This window comes from Podarcis gaigeae (assembly GCF_964106915.1).
Source record: "Podarcis gaigeae genome assembly, chromosome: 12".
Taxonomy (NCBI): domain Eukaryota; kingdom Metazoa; phylum Chordata; class Lepidosauria; order Squamata; family Lacertidae; genus Podarcis; species Podarcis gaigeae.
Window position 1 is genome coordinate 61,793,300 of NC_139688.1, and position 26,099 is coordinate 61,819,398.

General features: G+C 41.9%; 1 protein-coding gene across 2 annotated transcripts in view; it reads right to left on the reverse strand.

Annotated features, from left to right (window-relative positions):
• Positions 1-26,099, reverse strand: part of ADCY1 (adenylate cyclase 1) — a 392,554-nt gene that overhangs the window by 164,642 nt on the left and 201,813 nt on the right. The window contains exons 19-20 of one of the 2 annotated variants that reach the window (XR_014557036.1): positions 19,365-19,489; positions 17,084-17,666 (exon numbers count right to left, since the gene is read on the reverse strand). Coding sequence is in view for 1 of the 2 variants with exons in the window: in XM_083706262.1 (XP_083562388.1) it covers positions 17,328-17,666; positions 19,365-19,489 (464 nt within the window). In the remaining variant the exon portion in view is untranslated. Of the gene's footprint in view, positions 1-15,244; positions 17,667-19,364; positions 19,490-26,099 lie in introns of those variants that run through there. The other variant, XM_083706262.1, reaches the window with a different exon arrangement.

Sequence of the window (26,099 nt, forward strand, 5' to 3'; positions counted from 1 at the left end):
AGGACGAAACACTGGCTTGTTCTTCCTCTTGCTTTGAACATAGTTCAAGAAACCTTTATTATTATTATTATTATTATTATTATTATTATTATTATTATTAATCTCTCTTGCAAGCCTGAGCTCATTCTGAGCTTTGACCTGCTTGACCTTCCCCCTATCATTTGTGAAGCAAGGCATTATGTACCATCATAGTTAAGCTTCCTCCATCATACCATGTCATGATGCCTGCAGGGACTGTTTGCTGACCTGTGCGCCCCCCCCAATGTAATTTATTTATTAAATATAAACTATTATTCACAAAATATCAGAGTGGCTTACAATAACCATACAATAAAAAACATATTAAAAAGTTGAAATCAGAAATCAGCGAAGTATTGTAGAAAGATATATTCTTCATTGCTCATATAAGTCTCTTGGAGTGGACTCCTTCGGGAAGTTGTGGACTCTGCTTCCTTGGAGGCTTTCAAGCAGAGGTTGGGTGGCTGTCTGTCATGGAGGCTTTAGCTGAGATTCCTGCATTGCAGGGGGTTGGAATGGATGATCGTTGGGGCCCCTTCCAACTCTGCAGTTCTCTGATTCCATGAATAGAAAAGTTTTCAGTAAATGTTGAACAGTTTAAAAGTGTTTAAAAGTTGGAATAGCTGAATCTCTATTGGCCAGGTATTCCACCATACTGGGCCAATGACATTTAAAGGCTTGGTTTCCTGTTGTCAAATGAACCTCACCAATTTGGGGAATGACCATTAATGTTTCTGCAGTTGGTCTCTGTGACTGAGCTGGAATATAAGTGTTCAGGGGGTCCAACTTTGGATCCAAGTTGTTCAGGGCTTTGTAAATTAATACAAGGACCTTGCCTCTGGCTCCATGGTAGATGGGCTGCCAGGCAAATGCTTTAACAAACAGTGTCCCATATAGTCAACCAGATGCACCCATCAGCAAACTGGACACCACATTCTGCATCAGTTGGAGTTTCTGAACCAGGTCCAAGGGCAGCCCCGCACAGAGTGCATTGCAGTAGTCCATCCTCAAGGTTAACAATGCATGGACTACAGTGGTCAGACTATCCCTGTCCAAGAATGATGGTAGCTGAGTCATTCCAGGAGGGCACCATGCCAACGGTATTAAAATCCACTGAGAGATGGAGGAGAAGTAAATGGATTGACATTGGTGACCTGCAGCTCTTTTCTCAGGGATGGCAAGAGCAGCATCAAACCAGAAAAGGGAAAGTGCTGTAAGATTCTCATATTATTTTGCATCTGAACATTGTGTTCCCACCAAGGGCAGCAAGGCGAAACGTTGACCCACAGGCTTCAGAAATGGCTGCTGTTATCTGGATGGAACTGGCATGCTATGCTTTGGATTTGGCCTACAGATAGTCAAGTGTACATAATGTTCTCTATTATTCAGTCAGAACACTTTCATAATCATACCAATGTGTTTGACCTTCCGTTGTGCTATTCCGTTGTGCTTCCACACCACTGTTGGTGAGCCATTCTGAATAAATCACCTGGGGATATGAACCTCTTGCAAATCAGGCTCCTGCCAGAAGGACCTCATACAAGAGCAGACGAAAGAGTGTGATATTGTACTATTGATGCCATTCATGGGGGCAGTGATGCAGAAATAAGCTGTTTCAAAGTAGCTGAGCAACAGCAGCATGCAATCTAAATCCCCCCCCCCCCAATTGCAACTTTGAAAATGTGAAAGGTAGAGATGTTCTGTTGCCATTATCAAAAGATTAGTATGCCTGTGTCAACCAGACCTTGTTGAAGGGGCTAAACAACAGTGTTTCTCCAGTGTGACTTTGGGCCATTTGGACTGTAGTGAGACCCCAGCGAAATTGCAGAATATTTCTAGAGTACTGCGTGCAATTTTCCCTCTTTCACTAAAGTCAACAGTTAAGATTTACTCAATAACAGACAAGATTTACTCTATTCAAGTTCTGCAACAACAGAGTGCTATTTTGGGCTGCAGGCTCAACAGGGTTAGCAAGCACAATGTTGATAAAATAAACTTCAGCCATATTTATTCAAGCAATTTGTTTCCTTTATTAATTAAATTCCAGAAATGATAATTGTGCAAACACTCAGTATAAAAGTTGCAGTAAGAAATGTACATTCACAAATTTAACATTTCAATCCACTCACTTCTCCCCTCCCCCCAACATAAAAATAGGGCAAGTATTCCATTGCTCTTCTCAACTCAACATTCCTGAAAAAGACTGGAAGATACTCTACAATATTTTATATACATAAAAAGAGACCCGTATTATTTATGCAAACTTCTCATTCCAAGTTACCCAGTGTTAAGTTATTGTAATACTGAAAAGAATATAATATACATTTGTTGTGGCAGTCCCTTTCTCTACGTCCACATTAGACATGACATGCAGTTGTATATACTGTATTTGCCCCTCATTGATTAAAAAAAGCTGTTGGGGGGTGCACATTTAAGTGGAAAAAGTGACATTGAGGAAAGATTTCAGCAGCGTTTGCCTTAATCCAAACCTCTGCTTAACTCTTGGAAGATGCTTTTCATTGCTGAAAAAAATATATACAAGTCACTGTGTTGCAATTAGTATAGGCCTGAAGCAGTGAGGGTTTTGCTTTTTGTTTTGCTTTGTTTTTAAATCTATTAGGATATTTGTAACATAATGGACCAGATTCTCAGCACATCAAAATAAATGACAATTGTCATCCATTGAATTCAGAGGGAATTAGACCACAGGATTCCTCTTCATCCTGGAGAAGAGTGACTAGTGGGGTGCCACAGGGTTCTGTCTTGGGCCCGGTCTTATTCAACATATTTATCAACGACTTGGATGATGGACTCAAGGGCATCCTGATCCAATTTGCAGATGACACCAAACTGGGAGGGGTGGCTAACACCCCAGAGGACAGGATCACACTTCAAAACGACCTTGACAGATTAGAGAACTGGGCCAAAACAAACAAGATGAATTTTAACAGGGAGAAATGTAAAGTATTGCACTTGGGCAAAAAAAATGAGAGGCACAAATACAAGATGGGTGACACCTGGCTTGAGAGCAGTACATGTGAAAAGGATCTAGGAGTCTTGGTTGACCACAAACTTGACATGAGCCAACAGTGTGACGCGGCAGCTAAAAAAGCCAATGCAATTCTGGGCTGCATCAATAGGAGTATAGCATCTAGATCAAGGGAAGTAATAGTGCCACTGTATTCTGCTCTGGTCAGACCTCACCTGGAGTACTGTGTCCAGTTCTGGGCACCACAGTTCAAGAAGGACACTGACAAACTGGAACGTGTCCAGAGGAGGGCAACCAAAATGCTCAAAGGCCTGGAAACGATGCCTTATGAGGAATGGCTAAGGGAGCTGGGCATGTTTAGCCTGGAGATGAGGAGGTTAAGGGGTGATATGATAGCCATGTTCAAATATATAAAAGGATGTCACATAGAGGAGGGAGAAAGGTTGTTTTCTGCTGCTCCAGAGAAGTGGACACGGAGCAATGGATCCAAACTACAAGAAAGAAGATTCCACCTAAACATTAGGAAGAACTTCCTGACAGTAAGAGCTGTTCGACAGTGGAATTTGCTGCCAAGGAGTGTGGTGGAGTCTCCTTCTTTGGAGGTCTTGAAGCAGAGGCTTGAGAACCATATGTCAGGAGTGCTCTGATGGTGTTTCCTGCTTGGCAGGGGGTTGGACTCGATGGCCCTTGTGGTCTCTTCCAACTCTATGATTCTATGATTCTAGGATCTAAACCTGATTTATCAAAATCAGTAATGCTGAATTAGCATGATTGCATGAAACAAGTTCTTAATGGTCCAATTCACACATAACATGAAACCGAGCCATGGCTAAATGTGAATGCATGAGCATAGAGGGACTTGCAGTAAAACCCATGGCCACAGCATTCCTCCTCCAAACCTGCTGCCGTCACACTGCCTGGTTTAGCAAACTATTTCATCCAAACCGGGGCCTGTGGTTTGTCTCCCTTGGCAAGCCAGGAACAAAACTTTGTTGCAGATTGTGGTATGTTTGGAGAGTAGAAAACCATGAGCCTGGATTCAGGCATAACACTGCGGCTGCACACTGCTGCACACTGTACCTATAAAGCACACTCAGAGAGATTCCTTCCCTCAAAGAATCCTGAGCACTCCTGTTTGTTAAGAGTTGCTGGAAACTGGTAAACTACAGTGGTAAACTACAGTGCCCAGAATTTTTTGAGGGAAAGAATGTGTTTTGAATATGCTTTGATGTGTCCACAGCCCTAAGCCATGGCTTGGCTCTGCATAGTGCAGCAGGAGCAGGACTGCGGAAGGTGCACATGAGACAAAGCTTTCACTGAGGGTACCAGAAGTCACTCAGGCATAGCCATGGTTTGCTTTATGTGCGAATGAGCCAGTTGTCCCTCCGACTTCTCAGTAAGACCAAATTCAACAAGACCATCTTGGTTTATATCCTCAGCAGAATCAACGGCTCACCCATGCTCCCACTTGTCCCACTGCTCCCCCCTTGGGAGAAACCCGCTCCTTCTGCAGAATCAGAACAAACATCACTCAGTGTTTCTGCAGATTGATGTTTGTTCAGTTCAGCGGTAAACAAAGGATTTTCTCAGGGAAAGTGGCGGGTCAAACAGAAAGCTGTGCTTTCTAGGCAGGGGGCAGGCAGAAGTGGGGAGAAGCCCCAAGTGGTAAAATTTTGCCTGAATCGAGCCACTTGGGCAGTGGAGGGAGGGGGCAACCTGCATGTTTGAAATCTCCCACATCTAAAATGAACAAACATCACTTAACATACAAAAATAAGCCTCTAGGAAGCAGGAGAAGGATTGTCCTCTCCTTGACATGCTACCTTTGATGTGCAGGTAGGATGCCCCCCCCCCCCCCGTGCAGGAGCATCCACACCTGGCAGATCCTTACCTGCAAGCTGAAGTGACACCTCCAAGACAGGTTTGCTGGCTGGTTCTGTAACATAAACTGCCTCTCAACCTAACCGGATGCTCACTGCTTTCATGCAGACACATCCTTCCAGCTGCCCTAGGAATGTCAATCTGGCAAATATGTTCTACAAATCAAAGTAAGTCTTCAAAATGATGCCATTATTTCTCTCAGAAATCTAAAGGTGCTTGTGCAGAAGCTGGCTACGTCCTGTGCACATGACCTGGACATTTCAAGTGCCCCTGGAGCCATGTCAGCAGTGACCAAACACACTGCTCTGCGGGCTCAAGGATTTCTGAGCAAGGATGGGTTGCTACAGAATATCATAGAAGCAGAGCTGCACCCAGAGGTACTTAGCTGATGGATATTTGGAGCCTGGGTTTGCACAGGATCGACCCCTTCCACTCTTGAACAAGAGGATCCTGAGTGTAACTGCGGGAAACTATAATTCCTATCTCTGCTACATCACGAACTGTAATATTTGATTGGAGTGTAACCGTCCATTGCAGGCAATGAACAAGCAGAAATGAAATGGTCACCAAGTAGCAGAGTATTTCTTGAACCTGCTTTATGTTTTCACACATGAGGCTTAAATTGCCTCAGAGCTGTAACACCAGTTGCTAATGCCTCATTCTGTTCCACACAACATGTTGAGAAGCCTGTTGATAAATGACCATTTTGTCTGGTGTAGGTTTTATATGCACATTACAAACCCCCATTGAAACAAGCACTCCTTTAAGCTTTGTGTGTGAAAATATTGACAGTGAGCCGCTTATAGCTGTTTAGGAAATCCTCCAGTTCAAGTTTCATTGTTCTCCTAAGCTCTAGTTTGTGGGTCTATAGAAAGAATATTTTGTGTCAGCCTGAAGGCTTTTTATAGTGCCTTCTAATGAACTTAAGATCTGGAGCTCAATTCTTTCAAGTTTATAATTATGGAATTTTAATTTCTTGATACCTTGAATGCACACAGTCAACTCTCTGTATGTTTATGTGTTATTTAAATGCATGTATGGATTTCTATTAGCACAGATGCAACCACCACAATTCACATTCAAAGAGTTTTGTAAAAACTAATTGGGGGAGGGGGTATGAGAAGATGCCCTTGATTTCCACCTGGACAGACAGGCTGGGATTCCTCTCAGTGGCTCAGCCAGGTAGGTTTAGACCTGGGATTAGACAGCCTTATTGATGTTGGGGGGTGGGGACAACTTTAGACCCATTGGCCCCTAGGAGTTGGATCCTGTGGTTGTGAACACACAACTGACCTTTCTTTTCTATGCACCTCCATTCCATACTTCACAGTGGCTCCTGCATTCCTGATATGCTGGAGCAAAAATATAAAAAAGATCAATCCTGTTGAAGAAATACTCTGAGCACGTGCAATTCCTGATTTTAAAAACTCACTTAGATCATAGCACCAACCTGACTACTGGAGTAAAACAGAGTTATAAGCACATTTGCTGGGGAAGAACTAATTATTAGTTTTAACTGATGTTAAAACTGATGTTTTTAAATGCTGCAAGCTGCTTGAATCCTGAAAAAACAAAAGTACTGTTTTGGGGGGACAGGGAGCGGGTGGTTGTGGAGGACCCCCTGGTTCTGAGGGTGGGTAGACAGAAAAGATAGAGGCAGGGTGGGGTGGGGAATCCACAAAAAAGAAGACAAAGATGGAAAAATTAAATGTTGTCAGAATGGTTCAGGCTGAGAGAGCAGAGAAGTGGCAATGTTAGAATATCCCTGTGTGAGCTTGGGAAAGCTTTTAATTGTTGCTCTGTCACTATAGGTTGGTATGTTCTGATGGCCCTGGCATGTGCGTTTATGTATATTCACATTTATACAAGAAAAAGATAATCACATGTTATATAACCATTCTGCAAGGGAACAGATTTAGCTAAATTTTTAAACTCCCATTATAGTAAGTTTTGCAAATTCACACTCTCTGGCTGTTATGCCTTTGGGTATTAAACAGGCTTTCCACTTGCATTCTGTTCTGGTCACATTATATTACTGACATCCTAATACATTTGATATTCCATACTAGATTCAGATATTCAGATACTACCATTTTAATAAATTGGGCTTGCCTTGCTGTTTCTTTTTGCATTTTTCAAACAAAAGAAGAAACAAAATAAGCAAGTTGTGTAATAAAACTTAAAATTTAAGGAAATAATAACCATCACCACAATTAATGGCATATTTGCATATGTATATCATACTTCTGGGTGTCCAAACCCTCCTTGTAAGAAAATGAATTACAACTTTTGAATATCAAAATTTGTTCATCAGGACATCCTGCTATCATATTATCATTGCACAGGCGTAAATGACATTAGGAGGAACCTCAAGAGCAATAATTGAAAGTGTTGTTTCTGGTTTAACTGGAAGTGTTTGGGACTATAGCATGCCTACTTGAAAGTATATCTTATTGAGACATACATGTTCAGAAGCATGACTGAGATTGCAGTCCTGAAGTTTATTTAGAAAACTCCCAGAAAGCAAAGCAAAGAAAAGAAAAGAAAAGGCAAAATGAAAATCTGGTATTATTTTTAAATCCCACAGTTCAGCCCAGCACTTTATTTTTGGTACCACAGTTCATTTTGGAACCATATGAATCAAAGAAATAAGGCATTGACTCAAAACTATATTCAGCAATCTATAACACCCAAAAACCATTTCTTCATATATTTTGTGTCGCGGATACAACAACTAGTAACAACTATTACCACTGACAGAAGCATTTGGGTAACTTGAATGGAGCTATTTCTCCCCCTCCCCGTTTTCTTCAAGGCAGTTCTGCCTGCTTGCAGAACTTAGTTCCTGATGGAACTAAGGCCTGGACCTTCCTCCCTCAAGGTCCTTCTTGCAGGACCTGCAAATGCCTTTGAGGGCAAACTCATCTTTCCGGGGGGGGGGGGGAGCCCATAGCTTAGTGGTAGAGTCCATGCATTGCATGCAGAGGCTACCAGGTGCAACCCTTGACATATCCAGGTAAATGTAGGTAGCAGAGCTGGGGGGAATCTGAGGCTGCTGCCAAACATTGAAGTGAATGACCTGACCTGCTGCAGGTCAGCTTCATTTGTTCAAAAATTCCTAGCTAGAAGGGCCAAGGGAGCAGCACAAGAAAAGACTCCTGCTTGAGAACTTGGGGGAATTGCTGCCAATTAGAATATTTGGGATGGAGAAAACAGTGGTCTCCGTCTAAGCCTTCACCCGCACGTCCTCTCGTCCCACTGCTTCTCACCCCGAAGCAAACCGCTCTTTAGCACTCAAGTGGAGCAAAATGGCAAATTGGGTCCCCATCTCCCAACTGCCATTTGTTCTGATCAAGAGAACAAACCTCAAGAGCAGGTTTTCCTTGGGAAAGGAGCAGGTCACGCTCAAAACCCTCGAACCCAGGCTTTCTAGGCACAGCACCAGCGGAAGTGTGGGCAGACCCCAAAGCAGCTTCATGTCTACAGAGACAATTGTGTGCTCTGACATTTGGGGATTTCCCAAAATCAAACATTTACTTATACTGTCAAGTCAAACAAGATAACAATCAGTACTGAATGAATTGATAGAATGTGTATATATATATATATATATGCAGGTTTTGGTGTCCTCGGGTGTCTTCCCGTGTAAAAGTTGGGGTGTCTAGGCGACGTTTCGACGAGGTCTCACTCGTCATCTTCAGGCTGGTGCTTTCGGCTTCTTGTTACTGGAACAGAGCGGGATCTCAATGTTTGAGTTCCTATAAATACTGTAGAGGGGGTGTGGTGTCTAGCCTCCAATGTTCTGGGCAGAGAGGAAGTTCCCAGGCTAGTGTGCCTTTTCTTCTTTTTCTTCTTTAGCCTGGGAACTTCCTCTCTGCCCAGAACATTGGAGGCTAGACACCACACCCCCTCTACAGTATTTATAGGAACTCAAACATTGAGATCCCGCTCTGTTCCAGTAACAAGAAGCCGAAAGCACCAGCCTGAAGATGACGAGTGAGACCTCGTCGAAACGTCGCCTAGACACCCCAACTTTTACACGGGAAGACACCCGAGGACACCAAAACCTGCATTCCTGTACCCGTGAAAATCTACGAAAGCATATATATATATATATATATATATATATATATATATATATATATATACACACACATGTGCACATGCGCACACAAAACAGTATATGGAGTTTAGTTTATTGCTTCTAATAAACAAAGGTAGCATAGATGTTGAGAGCACATTTTATATATTGTATACTGTAGACAGAGCAACACTGAGGTTGCCAGAACATTGCAGGTGAAGGTTTCCTTGTGGTGTTGCTTTGTAATTTTATGTTTGCTTTGCAGTATACACATGCAACTAGTAGTGCCTTAGAAACAATGTGTTAAACTGATATGTCAAAAACATATAGAAAGATACTTACTCTTTCACATTTTTTTAAAAAAACTGAAGTCAGGCATGAGTGGCATGCAGTAAGTAGATTGCAGAAGAGAAGCAAAAGGGTTTATAATCTTCATGCACATGTAAAACCTCTGTTTACAAAAAAAATTAGCATCTGTTAAACGTGTGCCTTTTTAAAGACTCGTAGTGTACATGCAACAAACCTGTCATAGCTAAAAGTATTTACAAAATTTCATACATCCTTTAAATAAAATAATAATTAATAAGACTACATGAAAGGCCAGTATGTAATAGTGTACAAGATTAAAAATAAATAAGGCGTTATAATACAGTTTTATTTTAAATTTAAAAAGTTACTTGCCACTACAATATAAAACTGTAACTTGAAAGAATATTTATGGCTAAATAGTCCTCTGGTTAGGACTGTAAATGAAAAAGAATTTGGATTCCTAATGCTGGGTTAATGTTTTAAGGCTGGTTCAGATGAGACTCTTAAGAGCACAGAGAACATGTACAGTGAGAAACTGGAGCTGCTCCTGCCCTGCCCCGGCTGAGTGGGCTTATTGCCTCTGGGTGGGGCGGATGTCTGGGCATTGGAGGCAACATTTGCACAGGGCCTCCCAGGCATGAAATCCCAGACCCATAAACCCTAAATGTGAACACAAATAAGTCCACTGAACAATTACCGCACATCGGGTCTTGTGCCCCTAGGCTAGGGGTAGGAGATGCTTCCCAGGTGCCAGGACACACCCTGAGGCTCCCATTCACTTGAGCCATGTTTTCCTTTGCCCATGTGGTTAGAATCTAATCACGCACATGGCTTTGCGGGTGCAAATGATCAGGGATCAGCAACACCTGCAATGCCTTTGCCCGGAAATCAAACCACCCCTGCAAGGGATGAGGATCAGCTTATTGCACAGAAGGAGGGTGTGGCTTGGGTGAGATTAAGACCCCGCTGGGCCCAACTAGTCCCACAAACAGGAGCTTCCCCACTGCTCCCCTACACCAATGCAGTTCAGGGACCTGAGTCGTTCAAACTTTGGGTCCATAGGGTTGGAAGGGACCCCGAGGGTCATCTAGTCCAACCCCCTGCAATGCAGGAATCTCAACTAAAGTATCCATGACAGATGGCCATGCAACCTCTGTTTAAAAAACTCCAAGAACCTCCACAACCTATCACCTCCTAGCCTTCTCTCCCAAACTCCTTCAACTGTTCCTCATAAGGCTTGGTTTCCAGACCCCTAATCATCTTTGTTGCCTTCTGCACACGTTCCAGTTTGTCAAAGTCCACCTTAAATTGTGGTGCCCAGAACTGGACACAGGACTCCAGTTGGGGTCTCACTTGATCTGGACAGATCCCTTATTTTGATTTGGTTACCATTTTATGTGAATAGAGATCCAGTTTTGCTCTGAGTGCAAGACAATGCAAGTTTTCCCTCCAAGCCTTTCTTTTTTTGGGTGTGTGTGTGTGTCCTGTTCACATTCTATTTGATCTGTGATGTGAACATTACATCCAAAGATTAGATGCCATTGGACTTGGAGGCAGTGCAGAAACATCCCGTGGAGGCATTGCACACTCCATTTCACATGCATTTTATACCCTTAGAGTCTTGCTCAAATTGGTACCTACACTAACTAAAGCCAAGCAACTGAATGAGTGACAGCAATTACTCATTTGTTGAGTCTTTGTAGAGTCACAACCATGGATTGTAGAGTCACAACCATGCAACTGCTAGGATACAATTTTAAGCAGCCAAGGCTTCCCCAAAAGAATTAGGGGAACTGTAGTTTGCTAAGGCTGCTGGGAGTTGGTATGAGACCCCTATTCCATGCTCCCCAAGAGCTACAATTTCTTTCCTGAAGAAGGATTGTTAAAGCACACTGGGAATTGTAACTTGGCAGAGGGGTGGGGTCCTAAGAACTTTCAGCTCCATAATGAATTGCAGCTCCCAGGATATTTTGGGGGAAGCCATGACTGTTTAAAGGAGCACTATAGTGCTTTAAATGCAGGGTGTGCAGGGGGCCTTAATTCACCTACAGTGGTACCTTGGTTCTCAAACACCTTGGTTCCCAAACGCCGAAAACCCAGAAGTGTTTCGGTTTTTGAAAGTTTTTCAGAAGCTGAACGTCCGATGCGGCTGTCAGCTATTGTTTTCGGGGCACCTGCACCAATCAGAAGCTGCGCCTTGGTTTTCAAACATTTCAGAAGTTAAACGGACTTCCACAACGGATTAAGTTTGGCACTTTTGTTTTTGCTATTTATTTTGCTTTTTTGTTTTTGAGGCTTTTTCGGTTAATTTGTTTTTGTGACTGTGTGAAACCCAGTTCAGCTATTGATTGATTGATTGTGTGACTGCAGAAATGGATAAAAGCCCCCCATCCAAACAATGACTATCATCAGTGCAGGTAAGATTTTTTTTTTTTATCATCTACAATACTGTCTTATTTATTTTATAGTGCAGTGCATTGATTATTGCTTTAATTTATGGATTAATGGTTAGATAGTAAAATTCATGTTAAAAATTTTTAGGGGTTGTTTTTAAAAGTCTGGAACGGATTAATCCATTTTGCATTACTTTCTATGGGAAAGCGTGCCTTGGTTTTGGAACGCTTCGGTTTTGGAATGGACTTCCGGAACATATTAAGTTTGAGAACCAAGGTACCACTGTACTTAGGACCAGTTCACATGAACAGGGCTCTATTTATGTGGTGGCAGAATAAGAGTGTATAACACACACGCACGCACACACCCAAACAAACCCCACACGAATAAGGATGCTGGGCATTAAGTAATTATACACTTGGGTTATGTTTTACACATTTTATTGGCTCTTGTGGGAGACCTGGTTTGTCATATCAGTCTTTTGCTCTTTATAGTATATGCTTAGATGTATAGATCCCATTTGTTTACCATTAATTTGGAATAGCCTAGAGCTAAACAACAATAAGGATTGATTACCTAATAGGTATGAAGTAATGTGCAACATGAGTGCTTAAGCCTAGGTGCAATCTGTGCTATTAACAGGTGGCAAGATGGAAGCAATGCACAAAGGGAGCCAACGTGTGGATCAGCTCAGACGAGGCTCCCCATACCCGGTGGGGCAGGGAGGCACACCCCTCCTCCATTACATGCACAAGATCTTTGAGGACCTCACATGTGAGCCTGCCCCCTGAGAAGGATGGCATGGCACACACCATAGGCTTTTTAAATAACACTGTTATTTCCTCACATTATTTCCTCATCTGTATTGTCAAGGCAGAAGATGTGAAACCAAACCTGCCTTTAATGCATACAGTCGCCATTCAAGTGTAAGACAAACAGCAGATTTTGGAATTCATTGGAATCAAAACTTAATCCTCAATATCCCTAGCACTGAAATTATTTTCTTTTTTAATGTGTGGCTGATTCAAATGTTGAAATATTTGCAAGTACTTAATTAATAATAGAATTCAATGTCTGTTCATAATCTCCACGATAAGAATAAAAAAAGTTACCACAGGAACATTTGCAATTAGTTTCCCCAAAGACCTCCAATAAAAGGCTTTTAATTATTACAAATACCTTATTAACAGAAAAATTGTGCAACTCATGTGAAATATTGTGCTTGCTATTCACGGACCCCTAATAAATAGCTTGCCAAATGACAGTATTTTAAAACAGCTGCTCATACGATTCCATGTCCAATGAAGGTGGCTGCTCTCATTATGAATCTATTTGATCTTACTTCATGAAAATGGGAATCACATCCATGCGCTGTAGGAAAGAGCCAGGTCTTTTATGAGGCATTACAAGCTTTCTCTTAGGACATGGACTGGAGAAGCACACACACAAAGTCATCTTTTCAATTAGAAATGAGCCAAATGGTGGAAGCAAACATTTTCATGCCACCTTGCGAGGAAGCTTTTGGCTCTTGGGCCAGTCTTGACCCATTAAGGGTGCGTGGGTGGGTGTCAATTTTCCCCCTCAGGGCCTCTAAAAAATTAAGCCATGCCCACCTGCCAATCACTTGGATGTCACTTGGATGGGGGCTGCAATGACAACTGATGAGTGTGGGGGGTGGGGCTTGATTCTGTGTCAGCTGCGAGCACAACTTTCCCAGCTGGGAACTGATACATGTAGTCAAAGCAGCAGGATTTAACCACTGGTGATTAACTGGTTACATCCTGCTCAGTTCTCCTGCTGGGACCAGGTACATGCTGCCAATGCCCAGTGTGGGCTTGTTCAAAATCCCTTTTGCAAAGAGCCTCATGCTGCTCTTTAAACCTCTAGTTTTCAGAGATTCCATGGGGAGCTGTTTGCAAAAGGGCTTTCAAACTGGCCAGTGATGCTCTTTGGACCTCCAACAACTGGAGGTAGGGTCTCCTCACCAGAAAAGATACCCCACCACTAGGCCAGTGCCATTCAGTAGTTTGACTGGGCTTATTTGTATCTGGGTGGAGTCTGGTGATGCTGTTTTGATCTTGTTGAGAAGAGGCAACCAAGTTATTGTCTAGCTTCCTAGCTGATATGTTTTCTATGCCATCCATGACATGTGCCCAAAGCCAAGTTTCAAACCCACAAATTCCTAACAAAACAAAAAGTATTGGTATAGTTCCCTGCACCAGAATTCTTCACCTTTAATAATTCTGCATCATGCCCTGAACTGGGGCGGGGGGGGGGGGGGAGAACCGGGACCACATCTTCCTGCTTTCATCGAGTTATAAATCTCCAAATGAAGGAAGAAATAGTACAAGTAAGTTCACCATTTATGTAGTGAAGAAGGAAGTCAGCAATGCTCTAAATTCTTTACCTTTGCTGGATAGGGACCACAAACACAACAATGAGAGTGTTATGAGCAAGTCATGTTCATTTCACCCCCATGGGGAATGTCACTGCTTTGCTGTGACTGGAACACATGAATGCCCCACCTACGTGAAAGTAGTGGAAGACTCGCCACAACAACATTTCCTACCCCTTGCTGGACTTCATGCTCTCTTTGAGGGACTGAGCAACACCACCTCCTGCACACACCCTAGTGAGCTCATATCCAGAGAGAGAGCCATGTTCTACTGGTTCCCACCCACTATATTAATTCCATCCTCTTAAGAACATCTTGGCTGGGAGGCTTCTAGCATTGGTGTGTAAAGACATATACTGTATAGAAAGGGTCTGTCTTATGTTGCCTGTGACCTGCAGTGTCTTGGCTGCTCTGAATTACTATCCTCTTCCCCTGCACTATCAATGCAAAATTCTACACTCCCCCCATAACCCCCCCATTTTTGACCCAAGGGGGAATTTTTTTCCCAAACTGGGGAGAAAAGGAAACATTGGAGGGGGGGATTAACCTTTTTTGAAGTGAAAATGTTTGCTCCCCCAAATCCACCATATAACAGTTTTAAATCATGTCAGAGATGTGATATTGGCTCAATGGAACTAAGACTTTATTTGACAACAGATGTTCCTATTAACCCCCTGGTAAAAGTTGTCATGTCCTAGATCCCGGATGTGGAACATAGAGTTTTCCAGATGTTGCTGGACTCCCCTGAGCCAGCCTAGTCAATGGCCAGTGACGAGGTCAGTTGCAGTTCACCAGCATCTGGGGGACCAGAGATTTACCCCCTTGTCTTAGAGCTTAATGAAACAGGTGTAAGTCTTTCTCTTGACCTAAAGCAGATTATAAATCCTACCCACTTGTTATCATAAGCCACTTCAGAAGCCTGTTTGTGCTAGCAATAGTGACGTGTGCATTTTGAAATTAAGATGAACAAGATGATCACCACACTGAAATGACTGTTCTAAATGTGGGCACAAGCTGCGGATTCACCAAGAACTTCTGGAAAAGCTCCAATGAAATGAATGGAAACCAGGCAAGGGAGCAGTTTGGTGGTGCCCCTAGACTATTTTGAGACACCAAATTATTGCACCAAGCTCTCCAACATCTTTTAGCAGCTTTAGATAGAATTCTACTGGTTTTTCTTGAGATGTGCCAAACTACAACACGAGGCATTTCCTCACAGTAAGAAAAGAAAGTGGTAGTTGTTTCTAACCAGACTATAGTTCCTGTAAGTAATGCTGATGGGGATTAAGACAAATGCAGTTCAGGGGAGGAGGAAACATAAACAACAAACCTCTGGATATTCTTCTTGCCAGCTTGTCCGCTGGGGAAAACGGACTCTAGCAAGGGAAAGCTGGCTCAGGAGAAAGGGCACTGGGAAAGGTAAGGGTTGAGCCCTCTTCCCCTTGCTGTTTCCAAATCACTCTCTAGTCACACTTTAGCAGGGAAGCTGGTTCCTGGGTTCCCAGACCTTGCACTCCCTGCTGGTATTTGATCTACTGCAACCATCTTACTGAAGAGCAAGTGCCAAAACGGGCCAACCACGGGGGTGAGCTACAAAGGAGAATGTTTGCTCTTGTGCAAATCCCACTCATATTAATAGGGCTTCCCAGGTGAGCTGCATACAATGGCATGAATTAATATTCATGAGATCTGAAAATGGGTAAAGTATGCACCCATGTGCAACACACAAACATACACTGCCCACCCTGTGGGCTGACATTTCCCTAAATAGGTCAAATTTGCAATGTTATTATGAAAAGATATTACTTCCATTCGAGACACCCGAATCAATATTGTGCAAAAAGATGTGCTGGTACATTATTGAGTCGCCCTATGAAAATATCAGGTTAAACATCTGATCTAGAAAACAAACAAATGAAGTCTCCACTCTAAGTTTGCCAGTGAGAATCTCCAGATGGCAGGTGAGAAGAACCCTTGCGCAGAAACAGAGTTCTGCAAAACTCTGGCATCAAACAATATGGAGAGATCCAAATGTTCCATTTCATGAATGGAACAAGTTCTGTTCATGAGCAGAATTCTCCTATTCAGTGGAACTGAATCACCTAAATGCATATGTTGGCAAATGCTTCTATTAAAAGACTATACAGACAAATGGCCAGCTGTTTGACCTGCTGAAAAGGCATAAATCCTACCTTAATACTCTCTTGGCATTCCTATGCCTGCCACTTGGCAGCATTTATCCAGAGGCAAGTTAGGCTTAGCCCAGAAATCACATGGAAGCTCCAATCACACAGACCACCTCTTAAGAGTGCAGCAGCTGCTTCTCTAGAGTGAGAATGAAGTCTTACAAAGCTAGATTCTGATTTATTACAATAGATTCCAGTGAATCGACCTGCAGCCTCATCAAAGACTCATTGTTAAATACTTGAAAAAACACATTTTTTTAAGAACTACATTTGTTTACCTGAGGACTTGCTACTTCCTATATTAAAGACATTGCCAAAAATTTCTTGTCCCCCCCCAATGTTGTGTGAAGGGACTCTACACTGCTTCCTTAAACCTCAGATATGTCTCATTTGCCCTTACACGCCCTCCCTCAAACATCAGCTACAGACATTTTAGAGGCAACCACATTGGATATGATTATAAGAGCATTCTCCCTCTTTGCCATTGCAGGACGTCAATTTTCTATAACTATAAACCTCTCCCATTTTTATATAGGAAATATATAAATATATATATAGATGTGTGCATTAGATACATGTATCTACACACATCACCCTTCTCTCTCAACTGTGTTGTGTCACTATTATTTCCAGCATTGCTTTTATAGTTTTCTGAATGAATACCGACAGTCACCAATGACAGGATTTGCCACAAATTGACAATTTCTTTCTTTCTTTCTTTCTTTCTTTCTTTCTTTCTTTCTTTCTTTCTTCTCTCTCTCTCTCTCTCTCTCTCTCACACACACACACACACCCAGTCTCACCATGACTTTTTCTGTTAATTAATTTACCCTTTAGATTTGCTGATAAAATTTTCCTTTTCTTCAGAAAATCAGCAGTAGACTTTTCTTAACAGAATTGCTAGCCCTTATTTGATCCACAAATTCATATATGGTGTTCCCAGGTTCTCTTTGGTTGGATTGTAGACATCTTAGTTGACACCAAATCCTGTAGTCTTCAGCTTCCTTGTGAAAATCCAGGTGACCTCTGCTCTCTGCGATCACTGCAATGGCCCAGCCAAAATCTTCATGGTTCTCATGCCTCTTTTATGGCTGGCACAGAGGGAAGATAGTGCAGCGTCAGATTGGTGTGGGTGGACGGGGCTTGAAGTGTCCCAGCAACGGCATTTGCTGAAAGGCTGGGAGATGAGGACACAGATGGGCAACTGGTGCCCAGTTTAGTCTGAATGTTTGCTCGCCCATAAGGGTACATTTTCCGCTCTAAGTTTAATGACCGCGTTAGCGAATTGCTTCCATTGGCCTTTCCTTCTAGGAAATAGGTCAGCATTTCACCTTTGCCTTTGACACTGACTTTACCCCGACATACAAAGTCATAACTGCACCTCCTCAGAATCCTCTGGACTTCTTCTGTAACCTGTGAATAAAAGGAACAAAAATCATTTGTGACATATTAGAGTACGCTGCACTGAACCTTTTGGCCCAGATGTTTTTTTTGAGGTAGGAAGAAGGCCAACAAAGATTGGGGTGGTTTTCTCTCTCTCTCTCTCTCTCTCTCTCTCTCTCTCTCTCTCTCTCTCCCTCTCTGTGTGTGTGTGTGTGTGGGGGGGCTTAACTTACTTTATGAAAGGTGACCAAGATGCTTCCCTCATCATTTTTACTTTGAATAAAAAGCTTTCCTATTGCTCCTAGTGATGGCAAGACACTCTGCTTCCTGGCTAATGATGCTGCAGGAGGATGTGCTTTTCCCAGAGGCATTCTTGGGCAAAGAATGCCTACAGGGGAAAGAACGCCCTCGCCCCTTTGCTTTGGTGGTAATAGAGAATTATTTTCTGCTCCTGCTAGCTGTAGTATAACAGAGCAAGCTGGTCAGTAAATCACACAGTTCAAAGCTGGAGTTAACTCGTTATTAGTGAAACATGATCTTCACAGACTTGACTATGTTTCAGGCATAATGAGCACAGCAGCTCATGCCCTGTAGGTCCTACTCCATGAAATCAGTGGCTGAGATGAAATGCCCCCACCTCCCCACAGCCTCCTCCTATCCAGGGCTTCCTGCAAGCAATCAGAGACTGTGCCTGCATGCAGCCAGTCTTTGCTCCTCCCATTTCATCCCTCTCCTGGTTCTGTGAGTCAAGGGGAAGGGGGAGCTTGTTGCAGCAGGGAATGGGAGACTCTTCACCAGCCTGACTCCTCTCTGCCTCTTGGCCTCCCTCCTTCCACTCTTCTGCTTCAGCTTTTGCCTCTGAGTCTGGATTTCTCTCTGCCACAGACTCCTTCCGCTCACTAAACCCTGTTACCTCTTCAGCTTCTGCAACCTCCTCCTCCCAGGCTCTTCTCTCTCTGACCACTCACCGTTGTCCCACTACCAACCTCCTGGCTCTGAGCCTTCTTCCCTTGGGGGTTCTTCAGCCAGTTCCTCCCACCATGTCCAACCTGTCCAATGTCCAATTCATGTCCAACCTGTCCATGACAATATATTTTGTTTCTAATGGTTGCTTTTATTAATGCACTGTTCTCTGATATGCATTAAAAAAAGCATAACCAAGAAATGTAACCCTAGATGGGACTATGCATATTCGGGAGTGGAGCTGTGCAAAGAGGTGGCTTAATTCTGATGCCTTCAATCAGCTGGTGGAAAGAAGCCTGTTTAGTTCCAACCCAGCACTTGGGGACATTTTTGCAGTTAGGGCCAAAGCTGTCTTCCTCTCAAGAAGAGCTGGTGCCATTGTTCTAGTACAGAGGTACCTCTGGCTACGTACTTAATTCGTTCTGGAGGTCCGTTCTTAACCTGAAACTGTTCTTAACCACTTTAGCTAATGGGGCCTCCCGCTGCTGCTGCTACGCCGCCGTCATGCGGTTTCTGTTCTCACCCTGAAGCAAAGTTCTTAACCCAAGGTATTCTTTCTGGGTTAGCAGAGTCTGTAACCTGAAGCGTATGTAACCTGAAGCGTATGTAACCCGAGGTGCCACTGTACAGATATATTTATCTGGCACATGCAGGAAGCCGTTCAAATGCAGTAGGTGGAACCTCACAAGTAGCCTGAATAGCAAGCCACTGTTTAGCTCTTCCATATAGACTGATGTAGTTTTGAAGGATGATGAAAACACTCACCTGAATTTTACCTTGCACTCCAGTACTATCCATTCTACTGGCAACATTTACAGTGTTACCCCAGATATCATACTGCGGCCTTCTAGCACCAATGACCCCAGCCACTACAGGACCCACGTTAATACCTGAAATGGGAACAGTGGCCATTCCTTTATTTAATGTTTGCTCCAATATCTATTTCATATATCTAAAAAGCATAGCAGATGCTAAACAGAATGTTCCTCATTTATACACTTCCCTTTCCTGCAGTTTTGGTTTTTTTAAAAATAAGATTTCTTAGAAGATAAACCATCAGCCTGGAAGCTGAGCTACTTACTCCTAAGTAGACAGAACCTTATTTGCTGGAGAGGGTAAATGAAATGGCACATGCTCACAGGCATTTTTCTTTGCTATTATTTCACACCTTCCAGGACCTTGGCCATAGGGGACTTCCGGGTTAGCGCCATAGGTAATGGCGGAATTCCTCTGACTAGGAGGAATTTGCTCCGTGGGTCTGGCTGCCACGGCGAAGGTGGGCACCCTCCAAAAATCACAGGTGGGTGAAGCCTGTGAACGTGGGATTCAGCTGGCACCTTTTGCGCCTCCCCTACTTGCAGGGAAACCCGATTTCGGGGCTCCGGAGCGAAGTGGGGTGAGCAGCGCGGTGCTGTGAATCAACCGCTTCTTCCACGGAGCGAAGCCGCACAGCCGTTGCCGGAGAGCGCTGACTTTTTCCTGTGAACAATTGGACTCTAAAAGTAACTACCCGTGAGTAAAGCAAATTGGAAACTTTTAAAGGGGAAAAAAAAACAAGACAAGACTCAATTCGGTACTCTAGCGGGAAGCCATAAACAGGAAGTCTGCCTTCCACTTTTGTAGATAGATCAAAGCAAAGAGGCTGCAAGCTAAAGTCTTGGAAAGCCGATTGGAAAGGTCTAATTCCTCAACATCAAAAAATAGTAAATCCCCCCCTTGGAAGCAGGAGAAGGGGGGGGGAGTTTTGGACTTTATATACCTGCAAGAGAGAGGGAAGGAAGCTAAAATTCCACCGCTCAGAACCTGGGAACAGGCTGCCAATAGGACAATAAGACTGCTGTACTTTGAAATGCGCACTGACTGTGAATAGATCACCCGTTGACAGCTAGCTCAGTAAGAGAGATACATTGTTTTTAACTGTCTCACTCTGATCTTAAAAAGGAGGAAAAGTAACTGAAAATTGAAACTAATTTTCCTGCTTGAGCTGTGTTTTGAAAAACGTTATTTTGGATTAATATAAGTACAGATTGTAACTGTTTCCCCCTAGAGGAAGCTTCTGAAACTGTTACAAGAGCTGGTTAAGGGGAATTTTCCACTTGTAAGATAAAACTCTGTGACTGTGGGACTGACCTTGGACTTTTTAAGTGTTATGGCAGATGGGAAAGAAAAAGTAGATTCATCACTCCCAGACAAAACATTAAGATTTGAGAAGTCCTGGCAGCGAAGAGCATCAGCATCTGGTCCTTCTGCTTCACCTGCAGCTGTACTAACACAATCTAAACCAAGAGGAATGTCATCAGAAGAAGCTCTAGCATTAGGTAAGATAAATGAATCTTTGGAGCAGCTCAATAAGAAGGTAGATGCGACAAATGCGAAAGTGGATGCTACAAATGCGAAGGTGGATGCTGCAAATACTAAAATTGATTTAAATACAGAAAGTATAAATAAGTTGGGACAAAAGGTGAATGCCAACATAGAATCTATTCAGAAACTGATACAGGAATCTACTTCGATCCGACAGACTGCAGAGGAAGCCAGAGAAAAAGTTGCTGCCATGGAAGTTAAGGTAGCATAATTGGAAACACAGAGAGTCCCAGATCTACAGAGACAACTTGAGGACCACAAGTCGATGCTTTCTATGTTTGAGCTTAAAGAAAAACAGACAAATTTGAGGATCAGAGCTGTACCTGAATTGGAGAAGGATAGTTTGATAGACTTTCTCACGCAGGAATTTGCAGAGTTTTGAGATTTGGATTTGGAACAAGAAGAATTTAAAATTATGAGTGCCTTTAGACTTGGAAGAGGAGGGAAGAAGAATAGAGTAAGAGACTGTTTGATCACCCTCCGATCTAAATTACAGAGAGATAAAATTTTGGGTAGGCACTATCAGAAGACCTTGGTAATACAGCAGTCAAGAGTGGAAATATTCAAAGATATCCCGAAACATCTTTTGGACCTTAGGTCCAATTATGGAGATTTGGTTGTCCTGCTGAGAAAGAACAGAATCATCTTCAGGTGGGAATTTCCCCAAGGCCTATCCTTTAGCTTTAAAGGAAGGAAAATAAAAATAAGATCAGTCGAGGATAAAGAAAAGTTTCTGAGTAATTACGAAGAAGACCTGCAGAAGGAACTTGGAAAAGAGCCAGGAGTGGACAGAAGATCACCAGATAGAGGACAAGAGCAAAAAGTACTGGACGGAAGATCACCAATACTGGACATAGCAACACTAACTTTGGACTGGACAGCCCAGGGAAAGTGATACCAACACCACCGACAGAAGAAGAGCAAGAATTGGGTGCAGTTGGAGGAAAATCAAAGTAACTACATCATGGCACTGCAAGCATTAAGCTGGAATGTTAATGGACTGAACACCCTGGAAAAAAGGTGAAAAGTCTTTCATTTATTGAAAAAAGAACAATTGGACTTGATTTGTCTACAAGAAACACATGTGATAAGGCTACACAGGAAGATATTGAGTAATAAAAGATTGGGACTTGAATTTATTTCATCAGACAAAGTTAAAAAAAGAGGAGTAGTACTTTATGCAAAGGAGAGCCTATCACCGAAATTTATATTTAAAGATGACAAAGGAAGATTTGTTGCAATTGAAATCCAATCACAAGGAGAGAAATTTCTGATAGTAGGTATTTATGCACCAAACGAGGGAAAATCGGAATTTTAAAAAAAGTTACATGAGATTCTGATGGACTATATGGATTATAATATGATCCTGATGGGGGACATGAATGGAGTAGTGTCTACAAATATGGACAAGGCCCAGAGACAGGTAGTTACCAAGGATGGTACACTACCAAAAACCTTTTTCAATATGACTGACAATATGGATTTAGTTGACATCTGGAGAATGAAGAACCCCTTGGGAAGAGAGGGAACTTTCTTCTCTGAGGCCAAAATGACATGGACAAGAATTGACCAAATTTGGGTAACTAGAGGGCTGGCTCCGAAGACTAGAAGGGTGGAAATTTGCCCTAAAACTTGCTCCAACCACAATGCTGTGAAGATGGAAATGAAACTAACACCAAGTGGTTCCTTCCGATGGAGGATGAATGACACTTTGTTCAGGAACGAAGAAGTGACAAAAAAGGCCCAAAAAACTTTGAGAGATTATTTTGAGATAAATATGAACACCACTGTTGAAAAAAGATAATTTGGGACGCAAGCAAAGCGGTTATGAGAGGATTTCTGATACAACAGAATGCGATTAAGAAGAGAGTTCAAAATGAGAAAAAAGACAAGATTTCGGAGAAAATAAAGGAAGGAGAGAAGAAACTGAGAGTGAAACCAGTCGCAGGAGATTCTGAAAGAGATAAAGTTATATCAAGTACAATATATGAAAATGATGAACCAGGAAATAGAATGGAAAATTAAACATATGAGGCAAAAGACATTTGAATCGGCAAATAAATGCGGAAAACTGCTGGCTTGGCAAATAAAAAAAGACAAAAACTCAATACCATTACAAACTTGGAAGTGGAAGGAAAGAATATACAGAATCCAGTGGAGATCAGAAAGTGCTTCCAAATGTACTTTAAACAATTATATACACAGGAGACGCAGAAAGAAATGGACATTGATCGATTTTTGAAAACAAATGGATTACAAAAAATCTCTCAAGAAAATAAGCTAATGTTGAATTACAAAATAACGGAGCAGGAGATAGAAGGGGCCATTCAGAACATGCAACTAGGCAAATCTCCAGGACTGGATGGTTTGACTTCAAGATATTATAGATCCCTGAAAGAATGATTAGTAAAACCCTTAAAGGAAGTCTGTAATGAAATATTGGAAGGGAAAAAGGCACCAGAGTCGTGGAAGGAAGCCTATATTACACTTATACCAAAAACAGAGTCTGAGAAGACACAGCTCAAGAACTACCAGCCCATATCTTTGATTAATGTGGATTATAAAATTTTTGCAGATATTTTGGCTAAAAGATTAAAAAAGGTACTAGTAGGAGAAATTCACAAAGATCAAGCGGGCTTTCTCCCGGGCAGACACTTGTCTGACAATACGAGGAACATAATTAACATCTTAGAAAAACTACAAGTGAATATTAATACCAAAGCAGTTTTGATATTTGTGGACGCGGAGAAAGCCTTTGACAATATTTCTTGGAGTTTTATGAAGAAGAATTTACAGGGGATGGGGGTAGGTCAAGGTTTTGGAAACGGTATAGGTGAAATTTACTCAGAACAAAAGGCTAAACTAATTGTGAATAATGTAGTGACAGAAGAATTTAAGATAGAGAAAGGAACACGACAAGGTTGCCCAATCTCTCCAAGGTTGCCCAATCTCTCCAATTGGTAAAGGTATACAAGTCGGAGCTAAACAGTACAAATTGAAAGCATTTGCCGATGATTTGGTATTGACATTACAGGAGCCAGAATCTAGTACTAAAAGAGTACTGGAACTGATTCTAGAATTTGGTCAGGTAGCGGGTTTTAAGTTGAATAAGATGAAAACTAAGGTTTTAGAGAAAAATCTAACAGTGACTGAGAGAGAGAGGTTTCAGAAGGAGACAGGATTAATACTGGTTAAAAAAGTGAAATATCTAGGGGTTAATATGACTGCCAAGAATGTGAATTTATTTAAGGATAATTATGAAAAATGGTGGATGGAAGTGAAAAAGGATTTAGAAATATGGTCAAATCTGAAGCTATCATTGCTAGGCCGAATTGCTGTGATAAAAATGAATGTATTGCCAAGGATGTTGTTTTTGTTTCAAACATTGCAAATTTTGGATAAAATGGATTGTTTCAAGAAATGGCAGAGAGATATTTCTAGATTTGTCTGGCAGGGCAAGAAGCATCGAATAAAATTTAAGATATTAACTGATGCTAAAGAAAAAGGTGGATTTGCCCTGCCAGACTTAAAACTTTATTATGAATCAGCTGCTTTTTGCTGGCTGAGAGAATGGCTGCTTCTTGAAAATACTGACGTGTTGGACTTAGAAGGTTTTAACAATGTATTTGGGTGGCATGCATATTTGTGGTATGATAAGGTGAAAGCACATAAAGCGTTTAAAAACCATATTGTCAGAAAAGCACTGTTTAATGTCTGGATAAGATATAAGGACTTGCTTGAAAATAAAACCCCAAGGTGGTTGTCACCAATGGAAGCGAAGGCTCAGAAAAAGCTCAATATGGAGGCCAAATGGCCGAAATATTGGGAAATTTTGGAACAAGAGGGAGACAGATTAAAACTTCAGAGTTTTGAAAAACTAAAAAATAGAGTGCGAGACTGGCTTCATTATTACCAAATAATGGAGGCATATAATTTGGACAAAAAAATTGGCTTCCAGATGGAAAAATCAAAATTGGAAACAGAACTGTTAGATCCCAAAACTAAGAACTTGTCAAGAATGTATAACTTGCTGTTGAAATGGAATACTCAGGATGAAACGGTGAAATCAGCTATGATTAAATGGGCACAAGATGTTGGACATAACATTATGATGGCTGACTGGGAACAGTTATGGACCACAGGTATGAAGTTCATGGCATGTAATGCCTTAAGAGAAAATATAATGAAAATGATCTACAGGTGGTACATGACACCAGTCAAGCTCGCAAAAATTTATCATTTGCCCGATAATAAATGTTGGAAATGCAAAGAGACTGAAGGTACATTCTTTCACCTTTGGTAGACATGCCCAAGGATTAAGGCTTTCTGGGAGATGATCTATAATGAAATGAAAAAGGTATTTAAATAGCCAGTATGGTGTAGTGGTTAAGAGCGGTAGTCTCGTAATCTGGGGAACCGGGTTCGTGTCTCCGCTCCTCCACATGCAGCTGCTGGGTGACCTTGGGCCAGTCACACTTCTTTGAAGTCTCTCAGCCCCACTCACCCCACAGAGTGTTTGTTGTGGGGGAGGAAGGGAAAGGAGAATGTTAGCCGCTTTGAGACTCCTTAAAGGGAGTGAAAGCCGGGATATCAAATCCAAACTCTTCTTAAATATACCTTTTTGAAGAAACCAGAGGCCTTTCTCCTGGGCATGCTTGGCCAATTGGTGCCAAAGAAGGATAGAACTTTCTTTATGTATGCTACAACAGCTGCAAGAATACTTATTGCAAAGTACTGGAAGACACAAGATCTACCCACCCGGGAAGAATGGCAGATGAAGGTGATGGACTACATGGAACTGGTGGAAATGACCAGCAGAATCCGAGACCAGGGTGGAGGAAGATTGGAAGAAATTTAAAGACTATCTGAGAGGAGGTCAGGGAAATAAGTAAATGAAAGATAAGAGATGGAAAGACTGATTTGTTTTTAACTGTTTTTATTTTTCTGTATTTTGTATTTTTTGTCCTTTTTCTTATTTTTTCTTTTCTTTTTTCTATTTTTGTAATTTCTTTGAAATTTTAATAAATATTATTTTTTTTAAAAAAAGACTATCTACAGAAACATTGTAAAATTAATGAATGTTAGAAGGATGTTGGAATGAAGTTATGTGGTTTTAGCAGAAATGTTATAAAGGTT